General features: G+C 43.1%; 1 protein-coding gene across 9 annotated transcripts in view; it reads left to right on the top strand.

Moving 5' to 3' along the window:
- kidins220a (kinase D-interacting substrate 220a) overlaps positions 1-19,813 on the top strand; it is a 46,454-nt gene that overhangs the window by 23,011 nt on the left and 3,630 nt on the right. For 5 of the 9 annotated variants that reach the window (XM_042228650.1, XM_042228648.1, XM_042228646.1 and 2 more), the window contains 6 exons: positions 11,838-12,016; positions 14,047-14,258; positions 14,986-15,099; positions 15,750-15,809; positions 18,942-19,058; positions 19,264-19,362. In XM_042228650.1, the coding sequence (XP_042084584.1) occupies positions 11,838-12,016; positions 14,047-14,258; positions 14,986-15,099; positions 15,750-15,809; positions 18,942-19,058; positions 19,264-19,362 (781 nt within the window). Of the gene's footprint in view, positions 1-11,837; positions 12,017-14,046; positions 14,259-14,985; positions 15,100-15,749; positions 15,810-17,708; positions 17,742-18,941; positions 19,059-19,263; positions 19,363-19,813 lie in introns of all 9 variants that reach the window. The other 4 variants (XM_005942341.2, XM_042228651.1, XM_005942342.2 and 1 more) reach the window with 4 other exon arrangements.

Below are 19,813 nucleotides of genomic sequence, written 5' to 3'. Positions count from 1 at the left end.
CTAACCACCATTAGTTGGTCTCAGTTCAGATTGCATGCCCCATACATTAAAACTAAATTAACTCTCACACTGTAAATTATTATGGAATACACACAGGCCTTTCAGTGAAGGGGGTGAGCTGAACTCTTAAGAAATAATAAACAGAAATGCTTACCCACCTTCTCTCCTATCTCACACAAACAGACAGGATTTCGAAACAGCTAAATGTTTTTCACTAACTTGCTTTGCATTGACAAGCATCAACGAAGGGCTGTGAACTGTCATTTTAGGACGTGGCGTGCAGAGAAAAGCTCACTTCTGATTCCCGTTGCAGGAACAGGCTAGTACAGCCGTCTTAATCTGATGGAGAATGCGTAATCGGTTAATAACTTCAGCGATTTCTATCGTTAATGCTAAGACTGAGGGCCGCCCAGGTTCATGCACGGTAGCTGAGGGAAAGAGGTGTGTGAGGAACAAAGACGGCACTGTCTGAAGGAGATACTGGTCCAAAGCAGTCAAGCTTTTACTCGAAGCATAGGTAAAATGTTTGTGTCACTACTTTCACAGGGGAAATTGCAAAAAACACTTGGACAAGTGAGGCAGCATTGTGGTGTGTCCAGTACACTGACAGAACCTGAGAAGAAAACAAAAAATCAGATGCTTTAGACCAGCATCTGCAAGTCTTCAATTTGTAGTTGTCAAATTAACAAACCCAAATCTTTCTTTTGAGTTTTTTCTTTCCATTAGTAAATTGGATCTGGAGCCTGCAGCATTATGACTATCATTTTCGGTTACATCATTACTTCCTCTTCGTTATTGTCTCTTCGCAGGAGTTGTTTCTTAGCTGCCATTAGAAACCTGATGATTATAGCTACCCTGGCCCTCTCCTGCTTTGCGGTTATTGCTGTATATTTATTTCCTTGAGCTTTTTCAGCATCATTATATTACATTTTGCCATCTAATGGAAATTCATTTGTAGAGTGAATTTAAATGTCTGAACAAGTAGTTTTAGGATGTTGAATACACATCTGTTATTATTGTTGTGAACGGTTGGTACTAGTCTCCATGGGGGTTTGTATTTGTGAATAAAAAGCAAAAAAAAAAATTAAAATAAGTGATCAGAATATATTTTCTAAACTTAACTACAGTTGTGTCCTTTTTTCTGTTCTTTGTCATTAGTTGAAGATTAAAAGCAGTGGATAGGCATTAAGGACATGGTGTTCAGCAATTAATTATGCAGAATTAGTCAATAATCAGCAAAAAAATGAAATGTCTAAATGACGAAATAAAAAGCAAACCAGCAAAGTTAGCAAATAATTTGCTTTATAGTGTAGCAGTATGGCTGACAGAAGGTAGGTATTAGCAAAGAGAAAAACCCAAAGAACAACGAGAAAGGACAAGCAATGAAGACACGAGGAGTGTAAATAGTGAGTGGATGAGTCAGTTGGCAAAAATATGTGATAAGTTGCTATTTTTTAGTGGAAAAAATTTAATATTGCTTCCAGGCATTCAAGTAGCTAGAACCAGAACCAAAGGAGTTCCTGCTTTCTTTGGTTTCTGAAACACTTAATATCTTTGGGTTTGGATGTGATTTAAATATGCTAACTGCAGGATCTTCAGGGACTTTCAAATGACTTGTACTTGTTTTTTGATCATTTGTTTCACAGTGAAGTAATTTTGGATGTAGGGTTAACATACTTGGATCTAATCGTGTGTGAGGGCGGGTTCAGTCGGGTCCTAAGAGAGTTTATTCCTGGACGCCCAGATCCAGTTTTCAGCTCTAGAAAAAGAAAAAAAAAGTGTCACTGGTCCACTGAGCAGGTTCCTGCGCTGCTCTGACATCTGGTACCCTGTGTGTGCCAGGATGCCCCTGCTGCACTCAGGAGTGTGTTTCTGGCGTTGCACCTGAATCTTCTGTTCATTACACACCCACTCATATATATACACACAAACTATTGCATGCCATGGACTTATAGACACTCTCTCACACACACACTCAGGAGTTGTCATCCGTGCATGTTTCAACTGAAACTCATTTGCCACTACAAGTTTTTGCAATTTACACAGGTGCACACATGAAATCACATACAAATCTTATGCATGCAGTTGATAGAAAACTCACAAAAATTCACACACACTAGCTAGCTCTCACACCAGTGCAAGAACATATGTCACCCCCAACTCCTCTGAGGATCGGTGTAATTAATCAGACCCTGAGATGCAGGCTGTGTTCAACAAACATGCGTACTCACACACATTCACACAGTGCAGGAAGCAGAACACAGCAGAGAAATTGTTGTCAGGTGAATTTGTATTTAGAAACACAGTGAAACACAGTTTTGTAGTATTGTGGGCAAAAAAAAATTCCCACTTTCTGTGCCCTCTGTGCTTTTAATCACCAGGTCACAGCTTGTGAATAACGAACCGTTTCTCTCATCCTTTCATCTTCTTTTCACCTCCGATTTGTTGGCTTGACCCAGCGTTCATACGCTAAACAATCACCCTTTCAGTGATGTACAGCCAGCCACTCGATGGACACTTAAAAACTTTTTTTTTTCCACTAATCACAGTCTGAATGAATATGCAGCCCACCAATTCACTCTTAATTAGGGAGACTCTTATCCCAAGTACTGAAACATTAAGATGACACTCTCTTCATTCGGGATTACTTTAATTGGCACAATTATTGTAATTTGGTTGCAATTATGTGCAGGGATAAAAGCGCCATTCCAAAGCTCACGCTGGTGATTCCCTTTATGCGGAGTTCTTTTAATAAGCTCTTAAAAATCTGGACTCAAAAAATGGCGAGACCCTGTTCTTTTGTTATAATGAACACTTCTGAACTTTTCCTGCCCTCAAATGAAGAAAAAAAAGTCTTTATTCTTCACCATAAAGCCCATTCATATGGAGTTCTGTCGCATTTGCAACACATTCTATAATCTAGCTGCACGACAAATGCACAAAATGGTTTTCTTCCCTCTCTCTGTCCTCTGAGAGAGCCCATTGTCCCTGTACCCAGGAGGTATTTCAGTGAAATACAGAGTAAAACTGGTAATTCGATCGTTCACTGCGCTGCCATTTGCCAAGAGGCCTCCAAACGTGTGTGAATTTGTAAAGGCTAATGTGAAGTCACCTGTGTCTCAATAGAGTTCTGGCTCCATCGCTGATAGGACACCGCCACTGAGTCTACACACTAGTGTGCTGACAGACCACCTGACTGAAGGGAAGATAAAGACAGACGGAGACAAAAACGAAACTAGGGTTGGTGTGAGATAAAGATGGAAAAACAGGAACAGTTGGGGGGTGGGGGGAGGTAAGAAAGAGAGAGCAAGAAGAAAGAGTTCTGTCTCTGGAGGTAAAATAAGGTAACGGAACCAAAGCTTGTGAATACTACAGAGGATCAGACCAGATACCAGCAGGATTACTGCATGAGGCGTTTGCCATTGGTGTGCTAGCGTCTCGGGTGTATTTGAAGCCTCAGGTGATGCTGCTGCTCCAAGTGAGATAGTCCAGGTGGTGGACACACACACAGAAATTCATGCACATGTCCCCTGGGTCCCACGTGGCTGTTTATATTAGTGAAACCGGTCCTCTGCTGATTCCACTTGAGTGCACGTATGCGTGTGGGTCGATTTGGCCTGCTCTGTCGTTCTTGCATCCCTCAGGTGTTTGCTGGCGGTGACTAAGGCATGAATCAGCCTCAGCCAGCTCCAACACCACCCAACCCCTACTGAGCTACTTAAAATGTAAAAGGAAAAAAAAGACAGCTCTGGCCAGTGTGTACAGGTGACACAGGAGGAGGTGTGTGTGTGTGTGTGTATGTGGAAGAGGAGTTTTTGACTGCTCTTGTGTGTATTTGTGCAGGGAGGCTACCATGTGAGGACGGAAAGAACGTTGTGCAGCATTCTTTGCTAGAAAATCCTTAAAGCCTTTTTCATTTGTGCCTGCAAGCCGAGGTTGAAGGATTAGTCTAATTGGTCAGAAACAAGAGAGCTGCTCTGTTCTCTTTTTGTACAAAGCACAAATAATCATTTTTAAATGCAGTAAAAGCCCCACCGCTACACCTCTGGCTGACCTCTGCTCCGGTCTTAGAGCCCATCCATCAGACCACAAGGTTGGGTTAACATTTAAATGTGACACTTAGATGGAAGAAAAAGAGCAGAGGGCTGAGAAACTGACAGCCGCCTGATACTTTGGTATTTCTGCAGTGTTGAGCATTATCACTGATCTCTCTCGTGCTTTCCCGTGTCTTTGTGCTGGAACTGCTAGAAGGTGGGGGCTGATTATAAATAGCAGCACAGGGTTACAAGAGGGTCGGCGCTGACCTTTAAGGGGACAGTGAGATTCACCACTCAGCCACTGCGGGAGCCACGGGCAATCTTGATACGCACACACACACACATCCGGCTCTTAACTGACATTAACATCCTGGCCCTTCAAAGGTCAATGGAGGTTAGGGCTTGTTAGAATATGTGTGCAGAAACCACACGGAAATTGCAAAGCCCAGAGAAACATATTGAGGATTTAGCCTCTGAAAGGTTTCACAGGTGCTTTTTTTCCTACATTATCATTGACTTTCTGTGATCTTGTTGTCAGCCTCTGTAGTAGTTGCTCAAACAGTCTGCTTTTTTTTTAAAAGTCCTTAATAATCACGCGAGGCTTTACATCCTTGCCTCTAACTTGGATGCAAATTGAACTGGAGAAGCTTTTGTTTTACCACAGTAATTTCCTTTTCTTTCTCTCACATTCTCATTGATTTTTCTTTTTCTCATTCCAATTTCTCTTCTTATTATTGACACATGTATCCCTTTCAGTGACGTTGAACAGGATTGCTCGTCCAGTCTGAGACTCCCAAGTTTGTTTGTCATATTAATTTTTCACTGTATGGATTCATTTTTATTCCAGCTGCATAATCTACAGCTGCCCATTTGTCTTCACTTTAGCAGTCCACCCCACTTAACCGAGCATCATATGGCCTATCAACTGGCCATTACAGCTATCAAACAACCACATGTGCTGATATGAGCTTCATGGTGCAATTACTGTCACAATGAACAAACTGTGTAATGACCCAAGGATGCTCCAAACTCTCTTCTTGTGCGTAAATCACTAAGTTGAGGTTTACTGTTTTAATATTTGTCAAGAATGAGGCCCTAGTTGCTCTGAGTGGAGGGTTCAGTTAAGGTTTTTGGGGTCTGGAACAAGGAGGCTCCATTTCGGCGCTACACATGAGTTTAATCAACATTTCACGGAACCACTGAGCCCTGAGCCCGTTTCACTGAGAGGCCGCTTGCTCCGAAACTGCTTGGTTTTTATCAGCATGGTGTGTTTCCCATTAGCCTGCTTGTCTCTGTGGTTTGCTTTGGGATGCACAGGTCCAGCTTAGTACAAGAGAGTTTCAATTACTGGACTTAACTTTGCCACAAATGTATATGGAAAGCAGACGCTGCCGCAAGTTGTCAGTTGGCACTGCCAAGACAAGGAAGCAAGGAAAAGGGAAGGTTAGAGACGGAGAGGAAAGCAGAGACAGGGGTGTCCACAGTACTTGAAGCATTTGATTTAAATCAAGGAAATGCGTCTGGATTTTTAAGGAGACAAAGAACATGGCGTCATCTAAAGTGAAAACATATTTTTGCTCTCCCCCTCTGCCTTTGGGTGGTGGAGGTCTTGGCAGCTTCCATTGTAACAATAACCTCCCTCAGCCTTGATGCTGTGAATCCACGCGCCAACTCGCCTGTCCACTGTTTTTCCAGAGAGGGCCTCGCTGTTTTCATCCACATGCTGGGTAGACACTGCCAGCAGCTCTGACATGACTCTGACCAGGAGAGGAATGTGCCGGACCCGGGCCTGGTTAACTTCTTCACCCACACATTGTTGTACTGGTCGCACAGTGTCTGACATCGAAACTCTTGAGCTTCTCAAACACAATGCGCACAGGCGGTTGTCTGTTCTGAGGCATCTCTCTGTCTTTGGGCCCCTTTATGGAAATGTTTGGCAGAGAGACCACCTCTTTGTGGCGTGTGTGCGAATGTCACCCATAAGCACAGTGGGCAGCTATAAAGCAAAGTCAAGTGGCACATTCATACTTTCTGTGCCCAGCGAGAGTACTGAAGAGAGAGCGAGCGAGATGAATTCTGCTCCTTCCCATCAGCTGCAGTGTGTGGGAGTTGAGAGGAGAAGAAAGGCTATGCCCCAGTCAGCTTTGGGACCTATTAGCATTTGGATAAGCCCAGAAAGCTCCCAGTAGCCACGCCACACAGCAAGAGGTTGGACCTGTGCGCCTGCATGACTGCAACTATAAGCCCGGTCCTGTCAATGGGCCTATTGTGCTACAAAAATGGCTGCTGAAATTTTTTTCTTCATCTGCTTGAAAGTAGAGTAGTGGCTTCTTGGACACTGCAAACAAAACATCCAACTTCTCATTAAGCAACTGGTTTCTGATAAGAATGACTAATTAGTCCATAGTGATTTGCAGCCAACATCTCAAACGATAGGAATTCTAGATATTGGCATTTTAAGTGGTCGTATCTCATTTTAAAAGTGTTTTTATCATTTAATGGGTACATGCATTTCAGCGTGTTACCCAGACTCCTGCAGTCAAGTTGTTAGCTCTCAGTCCATTAGTACTGAAATATCATTTATGGTAATATATTATTATATAAGGTGTAATAATCATAGCCTCAATATAGGGACTCGCACATGTCAGCAAATTCCTGGAGGGAGATTGCTGAAACTGTCAGAATGGATCTCAATGGATGTATAGAGAAAGGAAAAAGTCTTAGCTTTTCATTTGTTTCAGTCGTAGCTTGCACCAGATTTACAGTAGTGTGAAAAGTGTTTCCCATTTTTTTGTATGTTTGTTATACTTGCATTTTCTAAATGAAGGTGAACGAGCTAAACTGCCTTTTTAAGGTCATGCCACAGCATCTCAATCGGATTCAAGCGAAGGCTACGCCAAAGTCTCCATTTTCTGTAGAACCCAAGTGCACTTGAGCTTGAGGTCACAAACAGATGGCAGGGCATTCTCATTCAGGATGTTTTGGTAGAAAGCAGAATTCATGATTTCATTTACCACAGCAAGTCTTCCAAACACTTTTTCACACCACTGTAATTTGCTGGGTTGTGTCCCAGTGCATATAATACACCGGGACACAACCACAGGCTGATTAACACATAATACAGCATGCAGACGCATGAATGCTGGCAATGCCGTCGGCTGCTTAAGTAGGTTACGTTGTAGGCTTTACCAGTCTAAATCAGCTGTTTGTCATGTTCTTTTTCAGAAACCCAATATGGCAATGGGTCACAGTAGCTATATCCATCTTTTATGTACAGCTTATGCTTATTTTGTGGGTTTTTTTTTTTCTTTTTCCACTATTTGTTGATTTGTTTTGTTTTTCCAGCACGTTTTGATCCTCCTTGAAGCAGGATTTCCACTCAGTGTCAGTCTTTCCTTTCTTGTCTGAATAGGTAGTTGGGAACTTAGTCGTCTTCTTATTCTCTCACAGTTTGTCTGGGCATGATGGATGTACTTGACTTGCTCTTAGCAAATCCAGTTGTATTTAGAAGAGACATCTGTCTGTGCTCCTGTATGCTTGCACATTGTGCATTACCAAGAGCAAACACACAACTCAGTGAATTATGCACATTGTAACCAGTTTCTTGGTTGCCATTGTTGTCCAGTATAAATTAAGGGTTTTTTATTTGTTTGTGAAACTTGTCTCAGTTTTAACAAAAGCAAATGTGTCTGAAAATATGACAAGATAAACGAGTTATTGAGTTATTTTCAGTTATAATTCTTAGTAACTTATCATCTAACATATGACTCCTCGGGCTATAATAAATCTATGAATATAAACAGTCTGTAGTAGACCAAAATTTCTGTCTGTGTGTACATCTAAGCATAATAAGTCTCAATTATACTTTCATAATTGGAGCCCTTTCTAATGTTTTTTTCCTGTTTACACATTACAGAGTTATTTTAGATGGTCCTATAAAAAGATATAAGATTCCTTAGAAAGTCTGTGGAGGATGTTCTTTGTATAGCAAAAGGAAGTGCTCTGTGTGCGTGCATGTTTGTGTGTGTGTGACTCACTGGCTCCTGTTGGTCTGTGTCTTCAGACCCACAAATAAACAGCACTAAGCCAGCTGGAAATGGGGAAAAGCACAAGATTCTCTCAGTCTGTGTATGGGTTAATACAGTTCATGAGAAAAGGAACCAAACACCCCCACACACATACAGTACACACACACACACACACACAGACACTCGCGCATGCGCTTAAACACATACTCCACCCTTCATCTGTGCCTTTGAATTTTCCCATCCTGACTGCCCAGGTGTCTGCAGTGGATATTACATAATTGTTCTCGTCAGTGTTATTTGAATCAGCACTCAGGCTGACACCATCACTGGTGGTGCTTATGTGCATGTACACTCAGGTAACAGCTGTGCCTTCAGAATCACACTTATCCGCTAGGTCACAGCAGAGGGTTCGTCTGTGTGCCAACAATGAGCTTCCTCAACTTTTTGGATCTTATTAAAGGTTCTAATGGAAGAAACACTGAGAGGGCTTTGTCCACTGGAGCCAGCTGTGCTGCTCTGTCCTCTCTACTCACAGCCTTTTTTGTCTCCTCACTAGGGATGGGTATCATTTAGGTTTTATCTGATACCAGTACCAAACCGGTACTTTTGAAACGGTGCTGGTGCTTAAACGGTGCTCAAACCGGTGCTTAAAGAATGGAGAACACAAATTTGTCCAAAAACCTCTCATGTTCAGCTGTTTTTTTGTAAAAAGATAACAATGTTAGCCTTTTCTGCAGCTATGGGGCATATATGGCATCACTCTTGGCTGGAAGCAGTGCTTAAACAATGGAAAAAACACAAACTTTGTCCAAAAACCTCTCATGTTTAACTGTTTTCCACTTTTTCTTTGGTCATTTTAGCCTTTTTGGCCAGGGTGAAGGGAGTATCTGCCATCAAACAAGAAGACAGCCGCATGTAGCTATGATGATGTTTGCTAGTTCACCTTACATGCATTAATGTAATAACGTGGTTAGCCTACTCAACGTAAATTACACACGAACAACATTAAGCTACTCACGCAGAGAAGAACGGCTGCTGCTGCATCATCATCCTCATCATTTCTGCTACACTGGCAGGGCTAGGGGCCAGGACTCTCCTCTTCGGGTTTTTGGGGGATGTTGCTAACTCCGGGTCCGATAACAGGCACCACACCCGCAGTAGATGTGCTCGGTGTGAGGTCTCGCAGCAAGCTATCAAATACGGCGCATTTCTCGGCTTTTAAAAAAACGCTATGCGTCGCCAGGTGTTTCATCGGATTTGAGGTGTTACCTCCTTTGACAGTATCACAGTATCAGCTTAAAGCACTTGTTGCAGGCTGCTGAGTTTGCATCTTTTGCTGTGAAGTACAGCCAGACTTTTGACCGCTTCGCCTTGGGCATTTTTAATCTGTAGCTCTGCTCTAAAAGAACGTACATACCTGGGCCCGCCTACTACGCTTGCAAAGGTAAAATGATTGGCTGGAATCCAAAGTGTATGACATTTCAGGAAAAAAAAGCGCCGAAATAAAGCACCGAAATGTGCGCTGCTTTTCGGTCTGGTTACTACCGTTTATGTCAGAACTGGTGCCATGATGGCACCGGATACCGGTACCCATCCCTACTCCTCACTGTCTTTTCTAAGTAGCAGTTGGGTGGGTACAAAGGGTTGCTGTGAGCCACCTGGGCTGTTCTAAGAGAAGATCCTGAGTGGGAAGATAAATATGAAAACATTCACTTGATTCAACTGAAATAATGTATATGCTATCAACATGCGGGATTTGCATGTCATATATTTATTTTTCATTTATTATGACTATCAAACACGCCAGAATGTCTCTCTAAGACACCCAAATGTCAGTATTTCTTGTCAGACTTGAGCATGAACCTGCAACAAGGTCACAGGTTTTAGCGCTGCAGCAGCAGACCTGTCTATCACCAGCCATCTGTCCTGTGGAAATGTCCTTGAACAGAGGACTGGAGCCCTACCTGTTCACTCACTGTAAGCAGTCTGGAGTGTCAACTAACAGCCAGAAATGGAAATTATGTAACTTGTAACTGAGTGTTCTGCACCTTTAAAGGACTTGTTTGTGACCACCCATCACTGAGGTATGAGAACTTCACTGGAATGGGCTGATGGAGGACATTTCAGGCCACCGTGTTAACCAGATTAAGTTAGTTTATATTTTGGATTATTAGCTAACAGTCTGCTGTGTTGAGCTCTGGCCAGATGCTGACCTCATCCTGACTTAGCTAGCATGCAGCAGCAGCAGCAGCCGTACTAATCATCCAATCAAGTCACAGAAAGACGAGTCTGTGTTCACTGTTGAAAACAGCTCAGTCTTTGAGAAAAACCCCAACTTTTCCAGCTTGTATTCCCTGCACAGCTCACCACTAGACAGACTGGATGATGTATTAGAGGAGGGTGAGTTGAGGTTGATCTGTAAGGAGGGAAGGTTAAGGGAGATGTAGGGAGAGAAAAGCATCTACTGAGAAAATGATGAAGGGTTTGGATGACAAATGGAAGCCGAGATGAGAAAAATGTCTACTCCCCACTGAAGTCTCCTCATTCATCTGATAAGAGCTGCATACTCTCATGATGAATGGCCGGTGTCATAAGTCACTCCAAGTTTCATATTTTCCTGTCTGAATGATAGGATCGGTCGAGATGTACTGATTGCTGTGGCTTGTTGTTGTTTGTATCCTGTGTATCCTTGGCCTCATTTTACCCTTTCTGTGATTTTGTGATAGCACTTTTAACATTATTCAGCTTAAATAAAAGTCCTCACTTCATAACCTTTCAGCATTTGTAATCCATATGCAGCATTTCCGGGGTCTAAAATTTGGTTTATACAATTTTAATTTTAGTGTTTTAAAATGGAATATTCCATAAGCTGAACACAGCGTCGATAAATTGTTCTCATCTAAAGTTCTTCATGTAGTACCGCTTTTTCCCCCCTGCTGTATAGACCAGGAAAACTATAATCACGCAGAAACAGAACAACCTCCAAACGTGGTGTTTACTTAGGGCCTGTGATAACAAACATCACGTTAACCATAGCAGCACATCATGACGCGCTTCCGTCTGCTGCTTGCTAAATTACCCTGATTGTCATCTTCTCAGGTTTCCTCCTCTGCTCAGAAAAGATAACATCCCTCACTCTATCTGTACTCGAACATCCCCGCTTTCACTATCTCGCCTTTTTCTAAATCCAGTTATCTCTCTGCTCTCATGATGATGATGACCGTTGTCATATCTTTTCAATCTTAACAGAACTGCTTGTTGTTTCCTCTTTCCTTTTTTTGTCAGAATTTAATGATTTCTATTTTTTGCTATGAATCCACAAGTCAGAATTTAGCATGCAGTTACATATTTATGCCATATTTGTCAGTAAGACAGAATAGTTTGTCGTCATCCTTGTGCTCTCTTTGGTTCTTAACTCATAAAGAGGAGTAAAAGGTGTCAAATTGTAATATTGTTTCCAATTGGTGCTTTTTAAATTTCTGTTATTTGTATTGTTAAAGTATTTGATCAAAGGGTAATTTACCTTTCTGATTTCTAATTTAGTGTTCACGTGCAATACAAGATGTAGTAAAATGGTGTTAACTAATGTCATACATACATTCTGATAAGTCATGCCAACAGTGGTTGCAAACATCACATTTCTAAACACCCTCAAATAGTCAGTGGTGCCATGTGTTTTTTGTTGTCCTTGGCATTTTTCGTCTTAATAAGTATCAATTAAGGTAAATATTCACTACAATAACTCCTTCAAAAATTCTTCATTCCTCTAAAGAATCTCCAAGAACATCCCGACCACAAAGGACGTGGAGCCTCTGCTGGAGATCGACGGAGACATCCGCAGCTTTGAAGTGTTCCTCTCCTCCAGGACGCCTGTTCTTACTGCCAGAGATGTGGAGATGTTTCTGCCCTGCACTGTTAACTTGGACCCCAAATTGCGGGAGATCATAGCAGGTCTGTACACACATGGTATATTTTACAGATGGCAGAAAAAAAAACAAAAACCCTGCCATACATAGCATAGTGTTAGTAGATATTTGAGTTGCAATATCCTGTCAGAACAACTTCAGTGCTCTTTGGCAGTCTCCTGTGCTCTCCTGCAGGGATTAGCATTCTTTCAAAAGATATTCCCTCATTTGGTATTTTGATGATAGTGCTGGAGAGTGCAGTCTACCACATCAAAATCTGTTTTATTTTGTTGCAATCTGGGGAAAGGAAAGGGAGCATGAAGGGGATGAACTCTGTTGTTGCCTCTGAAGCTTTCAGCCACATCTCATGGACATCTTCAGCAAACGGACAAGCTCAGTTGGCACGTGTATGATTTAGCTGTTATGATGGGACAAAAAACCCCAAAACTGAATGGTGTACAATAGCATGGAGACACTGAAAACTGTCCTCTATGCAATGTGTCCGGTGCAGTGCCAGCTCATTTGGCAGTGGCATTACTCATAGCATTGTAGCAGGGTTTGCTCTAAAATCGCCCACTGCAGGGGCTCTCAGTAACCCACAGCGTGGGTCTCGTTTCCAAACAATCAAATGTCGACCAGCGCTGTACGATCAGGACAATGCCTTCGCTCCCCGTTTCCAATCTGGCCATAGTGCAGCACCAAATTTCACACTTTGTAGTTACAGTGACGTAATAGTGCATCACTGTTAAACTGTAAGCCAGAGCGGAGTTGTACTTTCGCTACCGTGCGTCAGCGTCCATTCGGCCCGTACAGGAGTGTGGATGACGCCTGGTGTGAAGCTGCTGCATCATAGAGTTATGAGACCACAGAAAACACACACTCGCACACACAGAAAGTCTGTTCCACTGAAACAACTTTGAGTCACGGAGGGCGCAGCTGACAAAGTACTACAACCAAACGCCCCGATCTGTAAGTACAGTACTCTGTTCCTAAAAAGGTGCGTGTAGTGTATGCATCCATGAAACATGTGTTTGTGTTTGTACGTGCTCAAAACTGTGGGCGTTTGTGCCTCCACTCTTATCCACGGCGAAACGGAAGGTGACCAACGCTCCTACCCAGTCATCGAACTCCCTGCGCTCCCCTCCCTGACCAGTTGGTACTTGGTGCCCAGTGTCCTGTGGCCAACCAGTGGGCAGTGCTGTCAGTGATACCCGCCCATGAGCCTGACTCACATCATAAGGCCCCCATTGTGTTCACAGGCTGGATTGGGTCTCACTCAGCGTGTCATTCAGCAGCCACTTGTATAACCAGGAGACATTCTGGTGCCTGCTTCTGTTTCTGGTTCTTCCTTTCTTGCCAGCCGCACAGAGCTACTCTGTTCTGTCTTCGGGCTTATTTAACTTTAATTTGGGAGCTTTAACCAAAGCTCCCTACTTACCTCCTCCACGACTTCTCTCAAAGTCAGAATGGTTCGTGTGAAAGCGGCTGTAGCAAAGCACTTACGGGATGATGTCTATGAGTTCACATGGTCCTCTTTGTTTGTTTACATGGGCGAATTTATTTGACGGGGACAGCAAAGAGCTGCATGTGCCAGAAAACGTCACGTGGCTGGCATATAATCTGGAAAACAGAGAATATCAACACGCCTGCTGTTTGTGAGCAAACAGAGTAATAGGAATCAGTGTGAGAGTGGAATTCACAGTTGAAGGTCTCTGTAATCGTAACATCTGCGCTAATTTTCTTTCCAGTCTGTAGTTGTTTGACTCTCTTCTTACTGGGATAAGGAGAACATGTTCACGAACAATGTTCTTGTTGTATTCCCTGCAGTGCTTTGAGAATCAAAGAATTTTGCCGGCATGTACGTCAGCTGTTTGATATGTAGTTTTTTTCCTCTGAATTCACAACTGTCCAAACTCTCCAGAGATTATGAAATAAAGCGAAATTATTGATGTGTGGGTGGATCTGAAGGGTCTTTATAGTCATCGCCAAGACATGATAATGAGCATCACAGATAAACCCTTCCTCTCTCTCTCACTCTTTCCATTGTACTTCTTCCCTGCCTCTGCCGTCTCTTAGATGTGCGTGCGGCCAGGGAGCAGATGCACATCGGAGGAGTGACCTATCCCACACTGCCCCTCCAAGAGGCAGCGGCCCGTCCCCAGTCAGTTTACACCCAACACTCTGCCGCCTGCTCCCCAGCAGGCTCCTTCACCGGATCCCTGCCTCCTCAGCCACACAGTGCCTACTTCAGTGGAATGACTGGCCCTCAGCACCCTTTCTACAACCGGGTGAGGAAACATGACTTATATCCTGTACCTACTACTCACTCTAAAAGGTGTCTATATGGCCAAATGACAATGCTAACAACCCAAAAATGGCACACAATAGGTGCTTTCAGGCTAAACAGGTCTAAGGACTACCCACTGGGGTGGTCCCATGTGAGAACATACCAATGAGGAATTAGGAAAAATGTAGGCGGAAAGGAAATACAGCAAGGACATAGTGTGATGCTCTTTTAGGTAGTGTTACAAATAGCTGTTTCCTTTAGACAGAAGCTTCTTTCAGCAGCTTGCTGCTGATGTTAGCCTCCAAATCTGATCCTTGACCATTGATAGTCTCCACTAAATCATACTGATTCAGATCTACTTTGGTTGTTGTGATTGTCATTTTCACTGAGTGCAGACTCACACAGCCAATATCAGAGTCCTTCAATCTCTACTAATATTTACTCATTGTTTTTCTTAAGAACTGTGATTGGCTCCTCTGGTCAGAAAGCACCTATTGAAATAAAGATGGATTTCAAAGAGTTACTGGATTTAGCTGCCCAGTCCTTTATTCCTTATCAGTTGACCTACATTGCAGATTTGGACAGTGCCGCATGACCATGATATCCCCCCCCAGCATCCTTTCCTGTTATATGTACACATGCTCATGCTCCTTTATATGATTTTATGATTTTTGTTTTATTTTGTCTTCCTGCCTGCCTTTCCACAATCCTTCTTTCTCCCCTCGTAGCCTTATTTCCCCCATCACGTGTATCACCTGCCACGGCATTTCTCCCACCATGTCCCCTCATCCTCGCGTCCTTCCATTAAACCACCCGGTCAACCGCAAGACACCAGTGGACTTGTAAGTAAAGAAGTTGGGCTAAATGCATTTCACACGTGCTTTCATCTCACCGTAGCACATACACCGTAAAGAAGTGTTAATAGTGTGTTTGACGTTGTTTGACTGGATCGATTGAAAGTTTAAACGCTTTTTACTCTTCTGGTTCACTTTGTTAATAAGTTTATGACATCTGAGCAGTGCTTCCTGGCAGCTAGAAAAGTCTTATTTGATTAGACATACACAGAGTTAAGTTAATAGATTAAATAATTAAACTTGTAAAATTTCAGGCTCAGGACAGCGTGGAGTTTTAGCGCTCAGTGTTTAATGTGCTGTGAAGTCCATTGTGAACCGCAAAGTATGACCTCCTTTCCTTTTTTAATACTTCCTTTTCTGTCGCACACCTCATTTGTCCTGTTAGTGATTCTATATGCTTTAGTTTTAAATTTCTTCATTTCCTCTCAATGATTTTATAACTCCCTGTTTTCACTATCACTGTTCTCATTCACAGTCCAGGTCCTGACCTTAGCGGGGGTATTTCTCTGTTTGTAAAGCCTTACCCTTGCAAATTAAGAAGTTTAAGGTCCTCCCAGTAGGCTGCATGCTTATAACCCCAACCCTCGTTAACACGTCTCCCTGTACAATCCTTCTCTCCATTCTGCACTCCATATCAGGACATTATTGCAGAGGATGCCAGCGAAGCCTTCCACACAAGCCCCATTGACCCCACAATGGTAACCTTACTAATATTAGCGGACGTGTAATACGCACATACAAACTCAACACTAATGCAAAAAACAAAAAAAGTAGTCCTTCATTATCTGCCTGCAGGCCTGATGCTTAAACCTCACATACTGCATGAATAACAGGCATGCCTCGTTGTGCGGCAGGCTACTTATTTTGTTGCAGTGGTTTACAAACGCCAGGAGAACTAAAATAAGCTGTCACGCCTGCTGCGTGCTGCAGACTGCTTAAATACTCATAGTAAGCTGCATCCGGTGTGATTATTACCCCCCACTAAGGAGTGTGCAAGCAATAACACATGTAATTATAACACGCTGAATGAAGTTAATTCTGATTCTGGCACACTGCAATCTCTACTTCTCTTATAAATGGATATTTCACACTGCGAAGTCTTGGTGAAAAGTGTGTGGGATCAAAAATGGTCTGTCTTAAAACGAAAGCCAAAAACACACACTGCCCATTGCTCGTTTTGTGCCCATCATAAGTGATGGGCAGTGTGCAAAAATCAACAGTGGGTTGGATTTTTTTTCTTCTTCTTCTTGTAAATGGATGTAGAGGTCCTGTGAACTTACATCAAGGATGCTTGGAGTTGCACTGAAAAGAAGTGAGCCTCTGCATCCAGATATTCACACATTTGAAGAGAAATCAGCCAGTATTAGAACAATTTGATGATAACGCTACTCGGGAGATTTCTGCTTCACAAAGGCACTTATCAGGCTGCTGCCAGCAAGCATTTAGAGGAGCTGTATGAAAGATTTAAATATAGATTACTGAGTAATGTTCATTCCGTCTAACTCTTATCTGTCTGTATTTTGTGTCTTTAATTTAAAAAAAAAATCCTTTATACCTTCATCAGTCTCTTATATTTTAATACCAATTTTTGTTCCTCGTATCTCCCTTGTGCTCTTTCCTCCTTAGTATAAATTTTCACATTTTCCTTCCCTTTTTTGGTTTGTACTTAATCTCTTCGTGTCGTGCTCATGTGTCCCTGCATTTCTACAAATCTGCAAATGTGTATGTGTACATTTGTGTGTAATTCCTAGTGTGGGGATATATAAGCAGCCCTATCCCAGTGTAATTGCCTAGCTGATGTAAGTGCGAGTATGGATTCCTCTGGCTGCTGGGATTATCATCAGAGCAACTGTTGGGGCTGGCAACACACGTACAGACAGACACACACATATATACTGACAATGAGCCCAGCGCTGGTAGAGCTTATCTCCTTACCAAGACGCTTCCTCCCTCACAGAGCTCTGTTTCCTCTTCCCCATCCTTCTGCCCAGCCCTGAGCTCAGCCCAGCTGTAATTACAGTCTTATCACACACACACTGGGAGGGTTCACACAAACACACACACACGGACACACCCGCAGACATTCATGCTTTCACTCACGCTCTTAGAAGACACGTTCGGTGTCTGAATCAAGGAGCCTTATTCAAGGCCTTCAGTGAATCGAAACTTCTGCTTTTTCTTTGCAGAGTGAGAAACGTCTCATTCTCTAGATGGATCTTTCTTTCTGTCTCTATGTCCTCCGCAGTCCGCTCTGTCTGCAAAGATTATGGCTGTAAAAGCCAGCTGACTCCAGCGAAAACAAAATCTCTTTCTCTGACAATTCTACTTCCAATAGCTTCCTCTTTTCCAGGCCGACAACACTGGCTGGCTAGCTGTCTCCCCTCCTACTGTTTGACAGATAAATGTCTGCACTGTTGTCGTGGTGATGAGTTTAACATGTGTCCTTACAGTCTCTCTGCTTGTCTGTCTAAATTTCTGCCTCCCCGCCTTCTTTTTTCACAGGTACACTCCTGGTTTCACAGTGTTATAAATGTCTGTGTGTATTTTTGTCTGACTTCTTGTCCGTCTGCTTCTTATTTTTTTGTCTCCTGATCAAGCATTTAAAGCCGCTGCCTTACAAATTCAAGCAGGTACACCTTTGGTTTCGATGCTACTTCCATTTCCATCATCCACCTATCTCTGCTTCATCCCTAACACTTGCACCGGTGTACGTTGCATGCTGTAGAAACACGGACTTGTTGCTTTAAAGTCAATGCAAAACACAACTTAACTAGTATAGTTATTAGAGTCACTAACATAGTTTCATTCTAGAGTGTGGATATGATCAGTAGTTAAACTCCCTTAGTGCCAGTCTTCATCCTAGCCATTACTGAAAGTTGGCACCTATTATTGTGTACTGTGTTGTAAGAGCTGCTTAGGTTTTTTGTCTAACAACCACTCACAGTTCGGCTAAGCTCTGCTCTTCTCTCCCTCGAAACCAGAAACAAAGCCAGGGAGCTTAGACTGAAGCCATGTCTTAATAGTGCTAATAGCTGAGTGGAGCGGGAGGAGGGAAGGATGGAGGGGTGAGAGAAAGACAGTGATGGAAAAGAGAGTGATAGGAGGTCAGTGCAGGAGGCTGAGCAGGGAGGAATGTGAAAGGAAGGAAGGAAGGAAGGGAGGGAGGGAGGGAGAGAAGAGGGAGAAGGAAGGAAGAAAGAAAGGAGAACTTTGCTTGTCTCAAAGACGAGCAGAGCCAGAGGGAGAGGGGTGAGTGAGAAAAGGGACGGGAGGAGGGGGGGGTTGGTTGAAGGAGGGTGGATGAGGTTTGTTTGGTCTCCGTGCCAGCGGGTGGCATTTTGGCTGTCTGTGAGGCCTTCACAGACAGCCAGTTGCATCAACAGGCAACTGGTGTTAGTCACATCGAGCTACGTAGCTGCTCATCAGCGGAGGCCGCTTCGGTGTTGGTCGGCTCACAGACTCACAGACTCCATCCCTTAAGTGTTGAGCACACACATTATGCGCTCATATATACACAGAGAAAAAGAATAAGGGAAGGTAACAGCATATTTGGATAGGTTGGCATTTATGTTTACTTTTACACTTACACTGTGTGACTGATAGAAAGAAATACAGTGTGAGGTCGTGGTTTTGCACCTCTGTGTGCCTCGCAGCTAACAGCCCTGCACGTCTGTTTCTCAGGAATTGTTGCTCAGTTTGCCCTAATGAGTGTGTTACGAGTTATGCGTTGCTCTAACAGAATGTGTGCGTGTGTTTGCTCTGGTGACTTTAACTCCATGAAAGCTGTCTTAATATGTTCCAATTATATGTTTATGTGTTTTATTATGTAGGGCTCTCCCGCCATCTTGCTCAGCTCTTTGAACACAGACGCAGTGTGCGAGCGTCTCAGGCAGCTAGAAGGAATCGACCCCACCATGCTGCCTCAGTACACCTCCACCATTAAGAAGGTACGCGTTTAAACTAAAAGAAGTTTATGTGAACACCTCATTTTTTCTTGTTGTCATCTTTGTGTGGCATTCTTTCGATGGTCACATTTATTGCAACATATGAATGCAGTGTTTTTCTTCATGAAGTTCTCGCTACTCTGTGGGCTTTTCTAGGCAATTGCATTGATTCTGTGAGCAAACCAGTCCTTTTTTTTATCCGTTGCAGGCCAATATAAATGGTCGGGTGCTCACGCATTGCAACCTAGATGAGCTGAAGAAAGAGATGGAGATGAACTTTGGTGATTGGCAGCTCTTCAGAGGAATGGTGAGACTAGATTGCTTCATTTAGGTGCCTTTAATGCAATAATATTGTGCAACTCAACATCTTGCTAAATATTGTGTGCATGTTCTCACCATTCTTGTGCGGGTTTTCTCTTGAAGCTCTGGTTTCTCATGCTCCAGAAAAGATGCTAGGTCAGTCTTGCCTTTCTGGGCCTGTGATACTGTTGAAAAAATAGGCTCTAAATCTTACGAGTTTCCTTTCCTGGATAAATAAAGTTGTTTTTTTATTAATTACCCGTTAAACTCTTGTGAACAGAAGTGGTCATATGTAGGCTGACAGGGAAAGCATTAGTCCGCCACAAACAATATCAACTGCCCCTCTGCGACTCTGACGTATACTCAACCATGCCAGGGCCCCGCTGGTGATATTTGTTTCAGTTGTGGTTTGTGCCAGAATCCAGACAATATCACATAATAAGACATCTCGTGTTGTG

This window comes from Haplochromis burtoni, unplaced genomic scaffold (genome assembly GCF_018398535.1).
Source record: "Haplochromis burtoni strain Fernald_Lab_line unplaced genomic scaffold, NCSU_Asbu1 Contig_338, whole genome shotgun sequence".
Lineage (NCBI taxonomy): Eukaryota > Metazoa > Chordata > Actinopteri > Cichliformes > Cichlidae > Haplochromis > Haplochromis burtoni.
Note: the sequence above shows the minus strand (reverse complement) of the source record. Positions and strands in the feature narration are given on the sequence as shown.